This window comes from Helobdella robusta (genome assembly GCF_000326865.2).
Source record: "Helobdella robusta unplaced genomic scaffold HELROscaffold_25, whole genome shotgun sequence".
Lineage (NCBI taxonomy): Eukaryota > Metazoa > Annelida > Clitellata > Rhynchobdellida > Glossiphoniidae > Helobdella > Helobdella robusta.
Window position 1 is genome coordinate 1,263,929 of NW_008704310.1, and position 21,444 is coordinate 1,285,372.

General features: G+C 34.4%; 3 protein-coding genes across 3 annotated transcripts; 2 read left to right on the forward strand and 1 right to left on the reverse strand.

Moving 5' to 3' along the window:
• Positions 1-405: 405 nt before the first annotated feature.
• HELRODRAFT_185599 (hypothetical protein) lies at positions 406-6,185 on the forward strand. Its single transcript, XM_009019674.1, has 9 exons — positions 406-573; positions 1,786-1,832; positions 2,478-2,592; positions 3,315-3,406; positions 3,736-3,855; positions 4,093-4,171; positions 4,569-4,658; positions 5,095-5,169; positions 5,272-6,185. Exons 1-8 carry the CDS (start codon positions 519-521, stop codon positions 5,151-5,153), a joined length of 657 nt encoding a protein of 218 aa, XP_009017922.1. The 5' UTR covers positions 406-518; the 3' UTR covers positions 5,154-5,169; positions 5,272-6,185.
• A 203-nt stretch (positions 6,186-6,388) lies between these two features.
• HELRODRAFT_111918 (hypothetical protein) lies at positions 6,389-13,403 on the reverse strand. Its single transcript, XM_009019675.1, has 11 exons — positions 13,339-13,403; positions 12,007-12,096; positions 11,816-11,889; positions 11,600-11,729; positions 11,067-11,232; positions 10,704-10,981; positions 9,395-9,470; positions 8,606-8,985; positions 8,250-8,328; positions 7,747-7,802; positions 6,389-7,072 (listed from the first exon to the last, which is right to left on the reverse strand). Exons 2-11 carry the CDS (start codon positions 12,088-12,090, stop codon positions 6,992-6,994), a joined length of 1,404 nt encoding a protein of 467 aa, XP_009017923.1. The 5' UTR covers positions 12,091-12,096; positions 13,339-13,403; the 3' UTR covers positions 6,389-6,991.
• A 5,286-nt stretch (positions 13,404-18,689) lies between these two features.
• Positions 18,690-20,364, forward strand: HELRODRAFT_79470 (hypothetical protein; the record flags this gene model as incomplete). The annotated part of the gene is made up of 5 exons (XM_009019676.1): positions 18,690-18,782; positions 19,246-19,276; positions 19,829-20,014; positions 20,082-20,157; positions 20,232-20,364. The coding sequence occupies 5 exons, from the start codon at positions 18,690-18,692 to the stop codon at positions 20,362-20,364; spliced, it is 519 nt and encodes a 172-aa protein (XP_009017924.1).
• Positions 20,365-21,444: the final 1,080 nt, after the last annotated feature.

A 21,444-nucleotide genomic window follows, 5' to 3' on the forward strand; every position in this document is an offset into this window, starting at 1 on the left:
GTCATTCATCACATTCATTTTACTCTATATATAATATACGACCACTGATAACGATCATTTCTCCAATCTCTAGTAATTAATTTTTATTATCAACCAATCAATCACTGGTTAGTCACTTGCATTTTATCGTTTCTCACGGAATATCAGAAATATTTTTATCGATTCACTTGCTTTCATATTTTATTTTCCCTTTCCGTTATATTGATTCATGGCATGGATATAAATATATATCCATGATTCATGGATATATTGATTTCGAAAAAAATTCCGTATTATTGAAAATTTTTAATTATATTGTTATTGAAATAACAATAGTTTTTCAAATAGTATTTTTAAATAATTAAAATGTTATGTAATAAATTGCACTTTTAATTGTCACTCTTAAAAGTATTTATACTTTTGTGATATAAATTAACTTTTAGTTAATTCATGTTTTACTGTTTAGCTGGTTCGAACGAATTTTTTGTGGCTATCCTGCTTGTAAATTATAGATTTACTAATTTTTGAAAGTTTCAGCCATGACATCCGTGCAGCCATCAAGAGCGGCCCCACCAAAACCAGTTCCAAAACCTGGTTTGTTGGCAAATTCGTAATTTCATTTTTAACTTCCTAGTCTGCTATGTTGTGTTGTGTTTTGTCACTCTGTGTTTGTGTCTCCTTCTCTCTCCCCTTCTCTTTCTCTCCCATTCTCTCTCTCTCTCTCTCTTTCTCTTTTTGTTGTTCTAGTTTTACTTGAGCTTGAGTGTGAATCTTGTTTGGTCTGTAATTTTTGGTTTAATTTAAATTTTAATGTAAAATGTAAATGTAATCAGTAATGTAAAGTTAATGTATGAAGTGTAATGTAATCTTAATGTAATGTAAAGTTTTGCTGTTGTCTATTGTGTGTGTGTGTATTATGCTGTACTGTGCTATCCAACTTATGCTTAAAAATAAATTTAACTAACATAAGTTTATCATAAATTATGATGAATATAATATAAAAATAAGTATAATAAAAGAAGCAACCTTTAAATTACAAGTAAATTTAAATTTTGTAATGAATAACATTTTTTGTCAAAATAAAATAAGTAAAAAAAGATAAGTAAAAGTTAAAAGACACTGACTAACAACTAACTGACTAACCCCTCAAGCCAATAAGTAAAAGTAAAATCTTTGCAACCCTGGTCTCTTTTGTTCGCCAAACTAGATAAACCTGCACCAAAACTTAAATCCTAAAAAATGAGAGATAGTAGGTAAGTTACTGTAAGATATTAAAAGATTGTCCTCTTTCTTTTCAGTTTATTAGGTGACATTAACTTATTTATTTGTGACGTTTTATGAAATTAAATTTGTTTTAATTTATTAATTATACGTTAGAGTTTTCTAACATTTATAAGTTTACAAGCTTTAATGAGTTCTGAACTGATTTAGAATAGGAAATCAAAGTGGTGGATAAATGGATGGATGGATAGATAAATATTTTAGTTATTGTGTCAAATCACCTGCTCCTACCATCCACACGCCTCCCCTGTCACTTCTGTTCCTGCATCCCCTCTGATTCAACCTAATCTTCTAAGCCTTTCAACTTTGACCTCCTGCCAGTGCCCCAACTCCTCAGATGATCACGATCATGTGTCTTAAATGTGTCAACAGACGAAATCATACATAATGATCATTCATCAAATCTTATATATTTGAAAAACAACAGTGCTCAAAGGCTAATCCAACAACAACAACAATAATAATAATAACAATAATAACAGCAATAATAATAATAATTATTATTAAAATAACTTTTATTGCCAGGCCAGGTGAAAGTTGTGAGAGCCTTGTACAAATATGATGCTCAACAGGTACTGCTTCTCATTCCAGCTATTATATTTAATTCTTTTTTTTATATTTTTTAAATAAATGATTAAATTTATTGATGTTGGTTTGAAAGTTGTCTCCAATGATATCAATGATATCTCAGCACCGTTTTGTCTGCCCATCAACATTCTTCACCTCTTCATCTCACTGCTTGATTCCATCCAGCTAACGATGATTCAATAGAGATTCATTTAATAAAAATTCTTCTGAAGTGCACATGTGATCATGAAATTTACGATATTTAACTTTAACTTTTCCCCGCTTGTAATGAGTGTTCTGTGTCGTTTGCTTGATTTAATGTTGACTTGTGATTGATTGACAGCAATGATTAAGCCACATCAACGTTTCATGTTTGGTTATTATTAATAATAATTATCAAATAATTATTTTCATACTTATTATTATTATTATTTACACATCAGTAGCAGTCAAAATGTTAATTGTTGTGTTGGCAGTATTTATTGTTTAATGTTGAATGATGAATGTTTAATGATGAATGTTTAATGATAAATGTTTAATGATGAATGTTTAATGTTTAATGATGAATGTTGAATGATGAATGTTGAATGATGAATGTTGAATGACGAATGTTTAATGTTGAATGTTTAATGATGAATGACTGACGACAGGCAGATGAGCTTTCATTTGACGAGGGTGAGTTGTTGTACATCCTGGACATGTCCAATCCTGATTGGTGGAAGGCAAAGTGTGGAACAACTTCAGGACTTGTGCCCAGCAACTATGGTTAGATGTTGTTGTGATGTTGTTGTAGTTGATGTGATGTTGTTGTAGTTGATGTGATGTTGTTGTAGTTGATGTGATGTTGTTGTTGTTGATGTGATGTTGATGTCGTGGTGATTGGTGTGTTTTAATGATGTTGATGATGATGTTGGGACTGACGGTTATTTAAACACACTCGCATCGTGTTAACGTGTTTGGCGCTCATTTCCAATTAGGATCTTGTCAGGCTGTTTACACAATTACAAATACTGTTCCTTCCGAGCAAGAATTACATATATAGTTTTATTTATATAATAATAATTTATTTTATTTATAAAATAATACTTATCAATGATGGGACTGAATGAGGAAATTGTGACATTGATAAGGAGATCGAGATTGCGGTGGTATGGACATGTGTTGAGAAGGGATGAAAGGGTCGGGATTAGGCGAGCGTTGGAGTTCGAGGTTAAAGGAGTGGTAGGAAGGGGTCGTCCGCGATTGGGATGGAGAGAGCAGGTGGAGAAGGACAGGGTGAAAGCGGGGTTGCGTGATACTGAGGTGAGTGACAGATGTTGATGGCGTCGAGGGGTATTTCGGTTTCATCATAGGTAGCCAAACGGCAACCCCCGATTTCGGGGAAAATGTCGTCTAAACGTGTGTTTGTTTTGTTTGTTTTTCATTTAAATTTCATATGATGAATTGTTGAGCAACATTGAATGATGTAAATGGAAATGCGTGCTCAGTCCAGGAGAGCATGGAGTCGATAGAGAACCCGCTACACGAGGCGGCCAAGCGAGGAAACATCGAATTCATGGAGGAGTGCCTGCAAAATAAGGTCACACCCATCATCCCACTTCTCTCTCTCTCTCTCTCTCTCTCTCTCTCTCTCTCTCTCTCTCTCTCTCTCTCTCCTTCACACACACACACGCATCACACACATTTTCTCATTTTATTTTCGCTATTTTTTTTTTAATTTTAATTTATTTACAGTTTTTGTAACTGTAGTTGAATTGCTTATTTCTTTATAGTTTACTTTCCATAGTTGAAATGCTTTGAAAATTTCTCATTTAATAACATTTTAAAAATCTTGTTGCTTATTAACGTGAGTTAATAACGACGACGATGGTGATGATAATAACGATGATGATGATGATGATGATCCAGGTGTCTGTGAACGGCTTGGACAAGTCGGCCTCTACCCCTCTGCACTGGGCCTGCCACGGGGGGCACCTCGATTGCGCCCGTCGACTGTTGTCCGAACCTCAGTGCCAGATGAACGTCCAGGTCCGTTCGTGCTGTTGTTGGTTGTGTTGATGGGTAGATTGTTGTATGAATGTGCCAATTGAATAGTTTGATAACTTCGTTAGTTAAGTTGTTTGGTTGGTGGGTCGGTCGGTTGGTTAAATTTTTGAGTAACCTGCTTATTACAAAGAAAATTTGAATTTTGTCTTTGAGGTCGTTATTTAAAGAAGTGTTCTCAAGAGGTGAATGAATGAATGAATGACAACAACTTAATGACAGAACAAGTTGGGAGACACTCCACTGCACAGTGCTGCTTGGAAGGGACATCTGGAAGTCGTTGAACTGCTCGTCAATCGAGGTATTTCTTTTCTGTCTGTCTGTCTGTCTCTGTCATTTAATATTGTTCTTTATGTCTGTTTGCCTGCCTGCCTGTCATTAATTAAAGTTTATGACTGCATTGAGTTGATTTCATGTTGTAACTATTGACTGCAAGCAAGCAAGTGTTAAGAAAGATATTTATACTCAGTGAACCGAAACGTTATCATCATCGTCATCATCATCATCATCGTCGTCGTCGTCATCATCATCATCGTGCTGTTTTCTGATCAGATTCAACAGTATTTCTTTTATAAAGTGTTACTTCACTGACATAATTTTATTTTGGCGATGACGACGACGATGATGATGATGATGACGTTGATGATGACGACGACGATGATGATGATGATGAAATGATGTTCGTGACGCACGTCCAGGAGCCAGCACGAACGTAAGGAACAATGAGAAGCAACTCGCTTTTGACCTGGCCAAGGAACCAAAAGTTGCCGCCTTGCTACAGCCTACAAGTGAGTGGGCGAGTGAGTGAGTGAGTGAGCGAGCGAATGAGTGGGAATGTAGAATGAGTAAGAAAGTGAGAGAGAGTGATAATAATTAATTGCTTGTTCGCTAATGCATTCAACGATCCATTTGTTCAAAAATGAATACTTTTATAAATTTAAAAAAAAATGATGATGCTGACAGTGCCGATAATGTCGATGATGCTGGTGATGATGGTGGTGGTGGAGATTAAGGAATAGTTAAGGGTAATGGAGGAACGTGTGTGACGACTGAATGAGTGGTGGCTGTTGATGGTGGTGGCTGTCCGTGGTGGGGTTGGTCCTGGTGACGATCTCTACGGATGGTGCTATGGCAGTCCAGTGATGAGTGGTGGTGATGACGACGATGATGTGGTAGGGTTGGACCGGGGTGGAGATTGATGGTGTGATGACGTTTCGATGACAGACGAGTTGGACAGTGCCCAGCTGTGCAGCGACTACGGAGCCGACGAAGATTCAGACTAGGAGGAGGGGGAGGAGGGGGGGGCACCTCTTCGTCGGTCGCATCAGCAACATCATCATCGTCGTCGTCATTTGCAATATTATCATCTATTGTCATCACCCTCTGCATTGTCGTCGTCGTCACCACCATTAGCAATCATCATCATCACCACCATTAACAATCGTCATCATCACCAAGAATGTTCACGAACATAATCTCAGCAACGAATCCATCCGTCCACATCATAAATTTATTTATTTCTCCTTAACCCGTTCTTAAAATATTCCGTAGATTTGAATTTAGAATAACTTTAAGTGTTGATAATCATTCCGGACATCCAGCGCCTTCTCGTGCAAGCTTGTTCTTATTTCCATTTTTTCAGCGTATCCATCCTCACCCACCCACCCACCCAACCAACATTCATTTTTCTTACATTTGCAACGTTTGCACTTCTTCTCCTAGAAATAACTCCACCCTTTTCTGCTGTTATTTCTACATTGTCCCATCCAAATTAGTTCATCGTCCCTTCTTACTCCAATACATCATCATCAGTTATGACTCATCCATCGTTCCATCATTCCATTCTTTGATGGCCACCAGTTCCAACCCCACCGCTTCTCTTCATTCTTCCAATCTACCATTCCATGCAATCGATTGATTGATTGAATCTCCACAGACCTCTGTGATCCACGTGCTCTCGCCTCCCAATCCTCATCCACTGTTACTTCAATTGTTATCTTTCATTACATCAATTGTTGTTACCTTCAGACGAACACACACGCGCGCATCTGATACACATGTAGACACATACGAACACGTAAGCACACACACACACACACACGCATGTTCAGTACAAACACACAATCATATGCACACATTTCAACCAGTCAGTTAAATTCAATTTATTTTTTTCAACAGCTTAACACTTGAACTCATTAAGATTTCAGACATTTATTCGCACGTGCACAATGTGATTGCTTGTATTTATAACGTTGTAGTCATGTAGATATTGGTTGATTAGAACATCAATTATTTCGTTCCATTGCGCCAATAAAAGTTACAAAACCTCAACAATTTCGTTATGCACCCATCCGACGCCAGCGATGACGCCGTGGTAGCGGGGTGCACGTGCGTGTGTCGAGATGTGGAAGGAAAGTATGCAGCCGCGTGCTAGCGAATCGCCACATGCACATCGCTGTAGTGTTGGTTGAGGCGGCACTCAACGTGTGAAACCAGCCAGGTACCAAAGAACAACTTAAACGTTTGATCGGTTTTTATAAGAATAAATAGAAAGCCTCGGATCATGATTAGAAAAATATAACGTGACGATCGAATGAACCAAATGTTTCCAAAATGTTCTTGAATGCCAAGAACATGGTTTACAAACGCAACAAAATAAATAAACATGTTCATCGGGTGAACGAAGTGTTCTTAAATGTTGTGAACGAACATGATCATATTCAAATGAATAAAATCTATTTAAAAGTTAGACGTTCCATGATAAAATATATGAGCATCAATGGACAATAGTATCATTTCAGACATGATATAAATGCATATATATATTATACATACATATATATATATATATATATATACACACACACACATATATATATATATAAATATGAAGCATCATTACATGTATTATATATTAAGCATCTCAATAAAACGCCGCAATTTTCAACACAAATGGAAGAATGACTGATTGAGTTTCCGGGATGACTGATAGCGCTGAAGAAATGAAGATGATAGGAATGTAAGGGTTGTGATGGTGATGATAGAATTGCCAGTGTGCTAGCGAGTAGGATTAGGATTAAAGTGATGATGATGATTATTATTATTATTATTATGGTGGTTATTATTGGATGAGTTTGACGTAGTTGGATGGGAAAAGGCCAGTCCTGTCGCGGCAAGTACCTCTCCACCAGCCTTCGTCAATCTGTTCAAATCATCATCGTTATAATCATCACGTTACTATCATATGTTATCATGTTACTGTAACATGTTATCATATGTTATCATGTTACTGTAATATGTTATCATATGTTATCATGTTACTGTAATATGTTATCATGTTACTGTAACATGTTATCATATGTTATCATGTTACTGTAATATGTTATCATATGTTATCATGCTACTATCATATGTTATTATAATGTCGTTGTCAGGTGCGTCATCGTTGTTGCGCGCTACTACTTGTTGTGGGCTAACATGGCAGAGTGTTGCATTGTTAGCGTCATGATGTTGTTGTAGAGTGTTACCATCACGTCATCATATGCTATCGTTGTATCGATAGCACGATACATTATGTCTATGTCGTGTTATCGCTTCTGATATCATGTTGATATCACGTTGGTATCATCACGTTGGTATCATCACGTTGATATCATCACGTTGATATCATAATGTTGATATCATCACGTTGATATCAGCATGTTGATATCATCACGTTAGTATCATCGTGTTGATATCAGCATGTTTAAATTATGTTATTGTAATGTTGGCATATTTCGTTAATAATGTTAATAACGAAGGCTGTCACCCTCCCATGATTCAGTTGGATGGAATGAACATGCTATGAATGTTTGAATGAGAGGAAGGTAAACTAACGAATGTGATGTTTTCAATGATCTCATCCGGATCGAAAGTTATTTCGTCATCGTCAGCTGGTAGGTGCATCATGAATAGATTAATTATTTTTAGGGGATTAATTAATTCCGACCATCATCACTATCACCAACTCAAAATTGTGCAAACAAATGCAAACCGTACTGACGATGAAGAATGATGATGATGACTGATGAGATGGTGGTGATGCAGAAGATGATGATGATGTGATTGATAAGGTGGTGGTGATGCAGGAGATGATGATGACGTATGCAAAGGCGTAAGAATCAGCGCATCATATATTTGCGTCCATTCGAATTCGAACTGGGCCACCGCACGGCTCCATCAGGTGCTTCTAACGGTCGTGCCAACTTGCCGTTATTAATTCCCGATGACGGGTGGGTGAAATGATGAACGTCTACTGGTGGTGGTGAGGATGGTAGCTGACAGTGATGATGGTGATGATAGAAAATGAAGCAGCAGAGAAGATGTGGAGGAGCACCTACCTGCTTGGTAGTCATATAAGGCAACGGCCCTGACCTCCCCCGTCCCTGTCGCTTGCTGGACATCTTCATCGCCCCACTCCTGTGGTGGTGGCAATTATGTGGTCAACATTTGTCCTCCTCCCAATTAAAAGAACGGTTGAATATAAGGATACTCATCATCAACTTGCACCTCACAATTTAGCAAACGAGCACGAATGAGGTGGATGGGATGGATGGGGTGGATGAGGTAGATGAGATGGATGAGAAAACAATGAACAAAAAATCGTCTCAAATTTTGCGACAAAAACAAAAATTATTTAAAAAGATGACGACAACAGCGGCAAAATAAGATGATATTCATAATGGGAGGTGGGTACATCTTGGTTTTGTTGGCTGCTCTGTGGTTGGCTGTCGTCCTCAGCTTCGAATTCGTCGTAATCCCGCTGGGTCACGTAGTCGGAAGTCACGTCGTCGTAGGTTTCCTCTTGTGCCACCTTCTGCTCGTACTTCGGTTCAACTGCAGCGTTCGATTGTGGAGATGGAGGAGGGTGACGTTCCTCCTGCACTGTTGGTGTTGTGGTGGTGGTGGTAGTGGGAGGTGGTTTTGATGGTGCCTCGTGGGAGGGGACAGGTGCGGGGGCAGGGATGCTGGGTGTTTTCTTCGCAACGTTCGCAGATTTCGGCATCGGTTTCACTTCACTGGTTGGCTTCGACCACTGTTCAAACTTGGCTGCTAGATTTTTAGCACCGTCGGAACCTAAGCATAACAAAAACGTCTGTATATCTATATATAAATATATATATATATAATATATATATAAATATATATATATTTATATATAGTCATAATTTTATTTTCATCGTTTCATACCTTGCATGCAGTTACTTTCTCTGCGTATAACAGAGTTTGATTTACAGATTTAAAAAAATATATATTTATTTAATTATTTATGCACACACGCACATATATGACAAAGAATAAAAAAAATGTTCAACAAGCAGATGTGCATGCGTGAATTGCTTCAATTGCAAGTTGTTTGAATTATAAACACGACCCATTCCATATTACGTTTGTGGGGCAGCAGCATCATTCAAATGAAATTGAGTCGCAAATGGCATACATGTGTGTTAATGTCTGAATGTATTTCAATATGAAATCGTCTCACTTTTCACTTCCGGTTTGGTTTTCGTGTAGTTGGTTCCCACCACAGCCCCCTCATTCTCATTGAAACCCTTCGCACTCTGCACATCACAAACACACACACACAACTTTTTATAAATCGTTTAACAGTATCGTGTATCATTTATCACAGATTCTTAATAGAGAATATTTTCTATGCATCTATTTATATATACATTATTATTAAGTAATATTCAGCGTTATTTACATGAAAGTAATTTCAGACGTCTTTGAAGCAGTTGATGAAAATAAGGTCTGCCTGCCTGCTGTCACCATTCAATGGCAGTGTGAGTTGATCACAGGTAACATGTTGTAAAAACGACTTTCGACTAGCCACAGTGAAAGGATCGTGCATATGACTGATGTCAGTCATGGTTGTCCAAACAAACTCAAGTTGTTAACATGTGATCAAGATCAGCAGCATCGACATCGGACGGAACGCGCCCCACGGATCCATTTTTGGTTCTCTATTCTACATTTAATGTGCGGCTGACATTGCTGAGAAGTCTGGTCTCAGTTGTCATTTATATGCAGATGATGATCGGGTGTACGACTTCACTTGACTGCCGTTTCAAGTTCGATGAACAGTGGATGTCGGCAGGCAGGTTGAAGCTGAATTACAACAGGACTAAATATGTGGGGCATGGTGGGGAGCGCAGATCTCAGTGCGAAAGCAAGTTCAACGACCCAGTTGTTGAACTTCGTGTCGTTGCAAGTTTTACTGGCAAAAAAAATTATTTTTGCAACTCCATTCTGCATGTTATTAAAAAGTGCAAGATGGCATCAACTGAACTGGTTCTGAACGTAGAAAAATTGTTTTTTTGAAATGCGCCATTTTGAAATTAAATTTTTCTCTGATGTCGTGAACAAAGTTGAGTGAAAACCAGCAAAGCAATGCGTTTGGGTGTGAAATTGTTGCCAGGTCCTTCGGCCACCATTTGGAACTAACAGCTGGCAGATGTGAAAGTTTATACGAATATCAGAAGCTTTCAAAAGCCGTTCAAAACATCATCTCTTAAACAAGATGGAGCACTGTCAGTGCCTATGAAGGTAACTCAGGAGGCAACAAGTCGACAGCCGTATGCAGTACAATGCAACGGAGTATTATTTATCAGTGGATTCATATTTACAAGCAAAAATTCTGATCTTTATGTTCGTGAAAGCATAAGCCTTATATTTTAAATATATTAATCATCACAGACAGGTTCAGACAGATTCAACAAATGTAACAATTCACTGGCATAATCAAAAAATTCTTCTAACGGCACCATGTTAAGAAAGAAAGATTGACCTACCTTGTCCATGTTCTCCTTATCAACTCCGAACTTCCCGCCAAATCCCTTCTTATGATCCACCTGGGATGGATGAGGTTCCACACTTGCTTTCTCATCCCACCCTTTTGCACACTCATCTACCTTGTCCTTCTCCAGCCCATACTTGCCACCGAAGCCCTTGCTGTAATCAGTTTGCGAGGAGTGCTTGCCAAGTTCACTCTTCTCAGACCAATCCTTGGCACATTTGTCTTTCCTGTCTGTCTGCACTCCGTACTTCCCTCCAAATCCTTTTGCATAATCTGAAAATTAATAATTATGTTCAGCAAATAGTTGGAAGCTAATAAATAATGACGGAAGTAATAAGATTGAGATGAAGCAACAAACCTTTCTGTGACTCATGCTTCTCGAGACTTTCCTTGTAGTCCCAGCCGAGAGCCGACGAATCCTTCCTATCTGTCTGCACTCCATACTTACCTCCAAACCCCTTTGCTGCATCCACCTGGCTGGCATGCTGTGAGAGGGGAGCTTTGTAGCCGAAGTCCACGGCAGCCTGTCATGCCATTGAGATGTGTGATTGAGGAGATGAGAAGTGCAATTGATATGTGCAATTGAGATGTGCAATTGATGTTCATCGTAATGATTGTAATTATAAATAATATGTCTCCTGAACAATGTTCATCATGACAATAACCTCAGTTACCATCATCATCATAGGTTTGTAAACCTTCTAGGCATTGTATCAGAGAACAAAAATGAGTATGTAAAAAAATAATGACGTGTGTTGGTTTTTAAATAATCCGTGGGAATGGTAAATGCAAATTTTTCCTTTGAAAACAATTTCCATATTATTTGGCATTACAGAGTTACAAACTGATAGGTTTGCTTTTTTAGAAAACAAAATGACAAAAAATTAAAACTTGATCTTTCTTGTCCTTTTCAACACCAAATGCTCCTCCATAACCGTACGACGCTTTGGGGCCTGATTCATATTGCTTCTTCTTCACACTGGAATCTTCACTTGCTACGTCCTCTCTCAACTTTCCTAGGCTGATTTTTTTATAGCATAAATTTTATTTGTTAGATTGTGTGAATAATTTTTAAAGATTGGAAATAAATGAAAGGATGAAAGGAACCTTATGGACCCCACGTGACCAGAACCTTCAACTGTTTTGGCACCCCATCTTTGCTCTTTTTCAGAAACATCATTCTTTTTTGGGATTTCATCATATTGAAATAATTACCAGGAAGAAAAACATAATTACATCTGATGAATCATTATTGAATAAGCCAATTATGAATGAAAGCTGCAGTGAACAAAACTAACAACAAAGTTTGGATCCGTATCCCAATCGTCCTTATCATCCGAGGTTGATGATTTTATGTTGTGACCTGCACTTGCTTTCCACATTTTTTTCTCTTTTAAAAAAATAATTTCAGAATTTTAAAAAGAAATTATTGGCCTCATTTTCAAAAAAAAGATCAACTTAACGAGTAAGTTTGTAACATAATTTATAACTGAAACTATTAGAACTATTTCTTATTTGAATGTAAAAACTTGAACCATCTCTTAATTAACCAGACCAAGTTAAGTTCAGAAAACAAACTTTTTCTAAATGATAATTTTTTGTTAAAATTAATTATGAACTTTCTCAACTTATTAATACAATATTAGAAATTTTCAATTCAGTTTTTGGTCTGATACATTATTTCAATTCAGTTTTTAGTTCGACTTCCTTCAGCAACCTATCTGAAGTCATCCATAGTTTTAACTTTTTTAAGCCTAAGGGTTTTGCCTTTGCTTTACTTCATTACTCTATATTCTATATTGCCTACTCGAAAAACAAACAAAACCAAGAACCAACATATCTGACTGTAAGATAGATTTTTTTGTTAATTTATTTTTACTTTGCCAGCTAATCAATCAGTATTTTATTATTAATAATTAAATTAAATTAATAATTTTAATTAAACATATAATATTATAATTTGATTATTAATTTATTTTAGAGACATAAATATTAAACTTTAATAAAATTTTAATATTAATTTTATATTTATTTAAATTTTACATTTAAATTTTATTTAATAATATGATATGGCTTGGCTTGGGCTATAATAGTATAATATAAATAGTTGTATAATAATAATAATATAATAATAATAACATTATCTATCAGTCTATCTATATCCTATCAGGTTTTTTATATTATTTATTTTTATATAAATTATCATAATTAAATTTTTATATACATACTCTATTATTTATATATATATTATATAGGTCAAATAAAAAAACATACATATGTATGTTTTTTATTTCAAATTTTAATGCATTCTTAATCAATCAATTAATTTAATAATTTAATATTAATTTTAATACATTATTAATAATTGATGGCCCGGCTAAAAACTATGACGGATTTTGTTGCTTTTAAACTACAATTACTCGCATTTTATTGTTTCTCATAGATTTTTTATTATAAGTGTATTTAAAATAGATTTAATTTTTTAATGTGCTAACTAATCTAATAATGAAATGATCATTATTAATCAGTTAAATTTTTTTTAAATAATTTATTAAAATAAAATGATTAAAAATTCAATTAACAAATTGATAAATGATTTGATTAGTGATTTGAGTATAATATTTTGAAACCTTCTTTTAAAACTTCCTTCACTGACCAAAGCTAATCCGCAAGATTGTCTCACTAACTTCCTTATTTACAAAAATCTACAAGAAGGATCTTTAGACCAAAGAACTAAAACATGTGGACGATGAAACGTTACTTAAGCAACAAAATTTGGCGTCGAGCGCTGAAAACTTTCTCTCTTCAAGTATTCGTTACTTTATTGCAGTAATTTTTTATTTTTCAATTTACAAATCAATTTCTAGTTGCGAATCAAGGCGTGACGACCCCGGTATCACCAACCGAATTGCATGAGGTATTGAAATGAGGCGTTCGATCTAAACGTTGACCTGGAGTCCTTCAGCATCATTCATAATAGATACATGACGATATTGCGTCCCTTTCTTCCAGTAGAGCGAACAGGGGAGAGATACTTTAAGCAAATTCCAGTTTATTAATTGAACCTAAACGCCCCGGTTTACGATCGTCTTCTTCTTCTCGCTTTTTCTTAACTCATGGTAAACACTCTTTTGCCAAATCTGCTTTTGCTTTTTCTGGTCCTTTTCTCTGGAACTCTCTGTCTACTTTCCTGACTACTTCTCCATCACTTGCGAAATTCAGAGCGGATCTCAAGACCCATCTGTTTTCAAAATTTATTGAGGAGCGCTGTTGAACATCGCGGAAATAGCGCTTTATAAGCTAATTGATTGATTGATTGATTGATTGATTGATTGATTGATTGATTGATTGATTGATTGATTGATTGATTGATTGATTGATTGATTGATTGATTGATTGATTGATTGATTGATTGATTGATTGATTGATTGATTGATTGATTGAAATTCTATAGTATTATTTTCATCATAGTTACCATCTTCCGGGCTTTTTGTTTTAATAAAAAAAAATTCTAGACTTGGCTAATATGAATAAAAAATTATGTAACACGTAAATCGCCATTAAGTCACAAGGGACGCAATTTCACTAGTCGACTATATGATGCTGATGATTCTTATATTTTTTATATTTCTTTTCCTCCATCTAATCTCAATAGTGTTCTTCATAATCTATCTCTATGTCTTTTTTCAATTATCGCTTGGTCTGACTCTATGTGTCTTAAACTTAATCCTTCTAAATTTAAATTAATTTGTTTTGATAAATCTAAACGCTCTATTACTATTCTTTCTATCATCTTACCTGATTCTAAACCTCTTGATGTTTGTCACAAATTTGTAGTCTAGATTTTATCTTTGATTCTAGCATGTCTCTTTATTCTCAGATTAATAATGAAAAATGGTTTGAAATCAGAAAATTTTTGAGCTTAGAATAAAAAAAGAAAGAAACAAGTGGACACGATTGTAAAATGTTCAAAAAAGCTCAGAAAATATAAAGCAAAAATTTTTTAGCCATAGATTTGTCAATGAGTGGAACTGAAGAAAAATAATATACACAAAAACAAATAATAACTTCAAAACACAACTACTGTAGCATAAATAGGATATCTCAGAGTTTCCCCATCACTGACGCGGTCTTCTTGTGCCACTATAAGAGTATAAACTTATTTTGTATTGTATGTTTGTCATATCATTTACATTTCAAATTTTTAAAACAAATAATACTTTTATAACCGCGGAAGGATCAAATTGCGCTATATTATTTGTTATTCCAATTATTGTTATCCTTGCTATATTTGTAAACTTTCTATTGTAAACTATAGAGGATTCAATTCAATTCAATTCAATTAGCTTTTTATTCAGTAAACCAACACATGACAATAACATATACCAATCACTAGGAGACCTGAAGCTTGCGTTTGTGGGGCTACCCAGTCCGAATAAATGAAAAGTAATGTCCGGTAATAATCAAAACGATAAAAATAATAACTGGGAAAAATAAAAAATATCTAAACAACGAAGAACAATGCTTAGGAAAAATAGAATGTAACAGAAAAATTATAAAGCCAAATAAAACAAAATTTAATTTAATGATAATGAAACAAAGATCAAGGATAATGACAAAAGTAATGTAACAGAAAAATGATAATACCAATTAAAACAAAATTGAAAGTTAATGATAATGAAGCAAAGTATGATCAAAAATAATGACAAGAGTGGGCATACATAAGTGGTAACTTACATATGCATGTCCACAAGTAAATATATACATACATGCGAATGTACACAAACAAATACACATACATGCAAATATAGATACTAACATACACTTCTTGCTAAACAACATGCTCATTAGGGTGGTCACAAGAATTTTTTTTTCAAAATCTTATCGGGGGAACCCCTTAAATTGTGCCACTTGACTAAAAAATGACATTTGTAAAGTTTTAGCTCAATTGGATTATGCTAACCCGTGCTTCATCGAGGTTGAAATTTCGATAAATTGGAAAATTTTGGTTTGTAAAATTAAAGCTCGCAATATTAAATACTTTAGTCACCACGTTTATATATAATACATCTATATATATTATATCCATGGTTTAATCACTTTTTTTAATGAAACATTGTATCTAAAGATATAACATACACGTACAAATTATAACATATGATAATCTAAACTTACTGAAAAATAATACTTAATAAAATACAGCTTACTGTACTTTAAAAGAGTTCAAACCGTTTCTACGTCTTTTTTTACTTTTAAACCAAATTCAAAACATACATTTTACATGGAACGGTGTGTACCCATGGATTATATAATATATCCATGTGTGTACCGGTGGCGCTGGTGCTCTTTATTTTAATTGTAGCGTTGTTATGTGTTAAAAAATGGGAAGTCAAAATTTATCACGACATTTATTATTAATTTATTAATACTTCATATTTTTGATTTGTACTGTTTATTTTGACATGTAAAGTTTTTTGGCAAATGAATAATTTCTTTTCTGCTTGTGATAAGATATTTACTCTTGTTGTGAAAATTTTGTCAACCTCATTTTGGCGCTCTCTGTACATGGCGCCCGGGGACAAATGTATCACCCGCCTCCCTCCTAGATACGCCTCTGAACTTAAGGCTATCGTTGACGCCTCCATTGCGGCAGATTTGCACTCTAAAGTACATGCCAAAATCTAGCAAATTAGTAAAAACATTTACCATTTTTTGCTTAACCTGAGCGTTTTGAAGATATCAAACTTGTGTAATGTTTGTGGGACACTGGAAAGCGTTTCAAAATCTTTTCCTCGACTTACATCTGTGACATAGCTGATGTTCAGCTATGGGACATATCAGAAACACATATTTGAGAGTACTTAGAAATTATTGAGATAGTAAAAAAAATTACCAAAAACCAGGTAGAGTGAGCAATATCATGTATTAAAACTCGTGATGTAAAATATGTGCTAAATTTTACCTACAACATTGTTAAAGATCACCCTCTGAAACTCCTCTGCAACAATTATAACGGACGAGATAGACGAGTGACGTCATTGCTTCTCTTCGTGTAGAACGTAAAATGGAAAAGATTCGATAAAGAAATTCCGCTTAAAAATTCCTTGAATTCAAGTACATAAGTACTTTTGCAGTTAAATCAAAATATAAAAATTTATTTATTTAAGTATATGTTGCAGCTGTTTATTTGTCCACTTCAGATAACAAGTTTTATTAGTTTATTGTTATTACTAACTAATATTATGATTGAATTTATAAACACAAATCCAGTCGGAGCCGAAGCCAGATTTGTGTATGTGTTACACAGTTATAACTTGTTGCAGCGGCTTTAATAACTTGGAAATATTAATCTCAAATCCAGCATAGATCCTTTTTCTAACAGATGCCAACAACTCAATAAATTAACTGAAATTTAATGCAATTTGAATAAATACATCTCTATTGATTTCCGTAATTATTTATATATATATATACAATCATATACATGAAAACAAACGTCCTACATCAAGGCCTACATATTAACAAAAACATGTATGATTATAGCGATAATACATGCCGCACCGCACGTTAAAATAATTAGGAAAAAATTTCTTAATCTCGATAATTGGTGTTAATGTCTGGTAATTTAAAAGTAATTAAAATATAATCAAGCTAGTCACATCTTTCTCTGATGGTCCAAGCATAGACATCTCGATGTAATAGCCTGTTATTACATCGAGACATCTATGTTCCAAGTGACCGGATCGTAATTCTTCAACTTCATTGCTTGTGAAATGTACAATACGTTCATTGAATAATGGACACTTACACACCCGTAAAAATTAAATGTGCAATATGTAAATGCGTATATACATACGTACATACAAATACATTCAAACTTAGTTGGCAAAAAGTCGGCTCAACGAGCCGAATCCGGAAAACTGGCCGTAATTTGACCGGAGCCGAAATCGTCTACAGTTACAGCCTTAGAAGAAATGTCAAAATTTAACATAAATTAAAAATTATTTCAGTACTTACAAAAATTTTCATTATTTATAAATAAAAATACTGAAAATGCATTCAATTATAACTATTTAAGAATTATTTTTTACACGTTCTAAAGTATTGAGATACAGTTTTGGTACTTAAGCGCATATGTACTCAAGTACTCATCATCACTGCGTCTATGTTGCTCTTGCTTCTAGTAAGCAGATATTATGAAAAAATATGATACCACCCCACACAAACAGCCATACCAATATAAAATACCAATGTGCAATACTCGAACTATCCGTTGACCGGGAAGCGTTTACTTCATTCATAAATCATCCATAATAAATATCCAGTTTTTAATGGAGAGAACGCAGTAAACCAGGTCTATTCTAAAATAATACACGCACGTGCGTGCACACACACGTGTCTATATATATATATATACATATATATATTATACTGAAATAAATAAATAAATACCATATCATATATAAATACATATGTAAATACATATATATTTATTTATGTGTGGTGTGTGTGTGTTTGAGTGTGTGTGCGTTACGCTGTGTGTGGTTGATTGTTGGACTCAGCACGAGACTGGAAATTTTCCGTAAAATAATTATTATCTAGCTGATAGATAAATGGATAAAACCAAAAACTAAATAATGTTTCGTTATCTTCAGTTATCCAATCTTTTATCAATAGTTTGAAATAATGATTTAAATTTCGACAATATAAATCATTGCTAAACTTTTATTTGCAGAATTTTTTGACATTTAAAATAAAAATTGATTCGGGTAATTAGCATAAAAGACGTAGCAGCCAGGCCAGCTCACCTAACAGAACAGCTAACAAAGTACTCCTGTTGTTGCTATATAAACCGGGATTCGCGTTCAGATAAATTATTCACCGCTTGCAATTATCGTCTGCCTGCCCGTTCTTCCTGCGTGAATCGCTTTCAGAAAACATGTCTAAATCACGCTCCGAACTCGTTAAGGAGGCCGCCACGATGACGCCTGATCAGGCTTCCAACCCAGGCAACCCAAAAGTTTATTTTGATATCTCAATTGGTGGCGCCGACGCTGGAAGAATCACCTTCGAGGTTATTTACAATTTTCAACGTTAGTGTATGTATGCTTGACTTGACACCTGTTCGTCCTTTACATTCAGTTCTTCTAACCTTCGACTCTAATTTCCTTTGGTTCATCTCACCAGTTCAATAACGTTCACACTTTTATCATTGATCATTGATTAAACTACTAATGGCTTAATATTTTATTTTAAATTTATTAGTTAATTTAGACTTTTAAAGTTAGATTAAAATTTGTTAGTTTTTTTATTTTATTTATTAATTTAATTAAAAGTGGTGGTATTAGGTATAAAAAATTAAATAATGGATAGAAAATGAGTAAGAATTTTGAGGCTTTTTTCAATTAATTTAGTTTAGGCTTCTCCTCTTAGTCTCTATTTTCTATTAAGTTTTGTAAATGGAGTGAATTATTTATTAATTTACTTTTTAATGTGTGAATTAAAAATTTCATTTACGTGAAACAATTATTTGTCAGCTCTTCAAGAACATTGTTCCCAAGACAGCTGGTTTGTGCTTATTTTGTTTTTACAATTTTTTTTTATATCACTGATAAGTATTTTTATTGAAAAAATGTATGAAAAGTTTTTTTAAACTATTCAAAAACAACATTGTTATTAAAATTAAATGTAATAAATAAATCTTATGGCATGGGTTAAAGTTGTTTTTAGTTTTATATGTTGTGTGTCCATTCAATGTAAAAATAAACCCACATGTTTGCAAACTCTATCCTTAAAAGAAACAATTTGTTGGGCCCAATGAGCTCTTTGAGACAGATTAAAATTTATTACTAAAAAAGGTTTGCTTTTGAGATGGTAATAAAATCTTATTTCCAATACTCAACTTAAACTAATTTTATAATCTTTTTCAGTATTTCAAGGGTGTTTTTTAACATACGACCTCCATACTTTTTCTAGATTAAGAGTTGTATTTGCGTTATTTATTGATAACAATTTGATATATACCAGGGTACAATGCATATAAAACCTGGTTTTCTAACTGGATAATATGTTCATTCAATATTAAAGCCACTAACATTTAATTAAATTTTGATTTTACAGAGAACTTCAGAGCATTGTGCACTGGTGAAAAGGGATTCGGTTACAAGGGCTCCAAGTTCCATCGTGTCATTCCCAAGTTCATGTGTCAAGGTGGTGACTTCACCAGAGGCAATGGGACAGGTGGGAAGAGCATCTATGGAGAAAAATTTGCTGATGAAAGTTTTGTCATTGGGCACGCAAAACCAGGTTAGAATTATTTATTGAAAGTTTATTAAGTCATAAGTTACTAAGTTAACTTATTTCAATTTCCAAGGTCTGTTGTCCATGGCAAATGCTGGTCCAGATACCAATGGTTCTCAATTTTTCATCACTGTTGAAAAAACTGATTGGTTAGCTCAAATATTTATTAATTTTTATCTGCATAGTGTTCCTGACGTTTCATTGTTTTGTATTCTGTGCACAGGTTGAATGGAAAGCATGTAGTTTTTGGGCAGGTCATTGGAGGACAGGCAACTGTGGCAAAGATTGAAGCAGAAGGATCAGACAGTGGTGAAACAAGCAATCCTATCGTCATAGCAGATTGTGGTGCCTTATAATTTCCAAACGTCTTGAACGTCAATGCAACAATTAATCTGATGATTTCTGATTAATGTCATAATTTATTATTGCGCTAAATTGTTTTCACATAATTTTTCTCACTTTAAGGCTCTTCAAAAGATCTTAGATGCTACCAACGATTTGTATTTTTTCAATTTTTTTAACAGAAGTACTAAAAAAATATTTGTTTTTGAGAAGATTAGTTATTAATAAAACTAAAACATTTAAATGTGCAATGTTAAATACACTAAATTCTAAGACCATTGATGGAAGATGCAAAACGATGCTTTATGAGGGATTATAGATTTCATAAGGCGTTGTCGGCCTGGTACCAGTGACGTTCCGAGTTTGCCAGGACCCGTACAGCAAAACTTGTCCGCACCCCTCATATTGATCATACTATTCTCTCGAGACTGCTAGGACATTCTTTTAATATTACTGATTCTTGTCTATCTTGGTTTTCTCCTTATCTCTGTAATCGTTTTTCTTCTGTTCTTTCTAATGTTCTTTCTAACTCCTCTACTCTTACTTTTGGGTACCTCAGGGTTCTATCTTTGGCCATCTTCTATTTATACTTTATACTATTTTTTCTTTTAATAGTCAACTACATGCTGATCATTCTTATATTTATACCTTTTTTCCTCCATCTAATCTCAATAGTGTTCATCTCTCTGTCTTTCTACAATTATCGCTTGGTGTGCTTTTATGTATCTTAAACTTAATCTTTCTTGGTTTGAATTAATTTGTTTTAATAAATCTAAACGCTCTATTACTATTCCTTTTATCATTTTACCTGATTCTAAACCTCCTGATGTTTCTCATAAGTTTCGTAGTCTAAACTTTATTTTTGATTCTAGCACGTCTTTTTTTCTCAGATTAACAGTGCTGCTAGGAGTTATTACTTTCATCTACGTAGAATAAAAAAATTTTGCCTTTTCTTGACGATCCTACTCTTCTTGTTACTTCTTTAGTTTTATCTAGGCCTGGTTATTTTAACTCGCTTTACTACGGTATTCCTGACTCAACTCTATCCTTTAAGTAAAGCTTTTAACTCTGCTGCTCGTCTAGTTGCTCGTGCC

Excerpts from the sequence above, each read along its gene's own strand:
- HELRODRAFT_185599 (XM_009019674.1), top strand. The coding sequence starts at position 519 with ATGACATCCGTGCAGCCATCAAGAGCGGCCCCACCAAAACCAGTTCCA. Across the intron at positions 574-1,785 it reads AAAACCAGTTCCAAAACCTG|GCCAGGTGAAAGTTGTGAGA; the intron begins GTTTGTTGGCAA and ends TTTTATTGCCAG. Across the intron at positions 2,593-3,314 it reads ACTTGTGCCCAGCAACTATG|TCCAGGAGAGCATGGAGTCG; the intron begins GTTAGATGTTGT and ends ATGCGTGCTCAG.
- HELRODRAFT_111918 (XM_009019675.1), bottom strand. The coding sequence starts at position 12,090 with ATGTGGAAAGCAAGTGCAGGTCACAACATAAAATCATCAACCTCGGAT. Across the intron at positions 11,730-11,815 it reads GGTCACGTGGGGTCCATAAG|CCTAGGAAAGTTGAGAGAGG; the intron begins GTTCCTTTCATC and ends TAAAAAAATCAG. Across the intron at positions 8,986-9,394 it reads AACCAAACCGGAAGTGAAAA|GTTCCGACGGTGCTAAAAAT; the intron begins GTGAGACGATTT and ends TGTTATGCTTAG.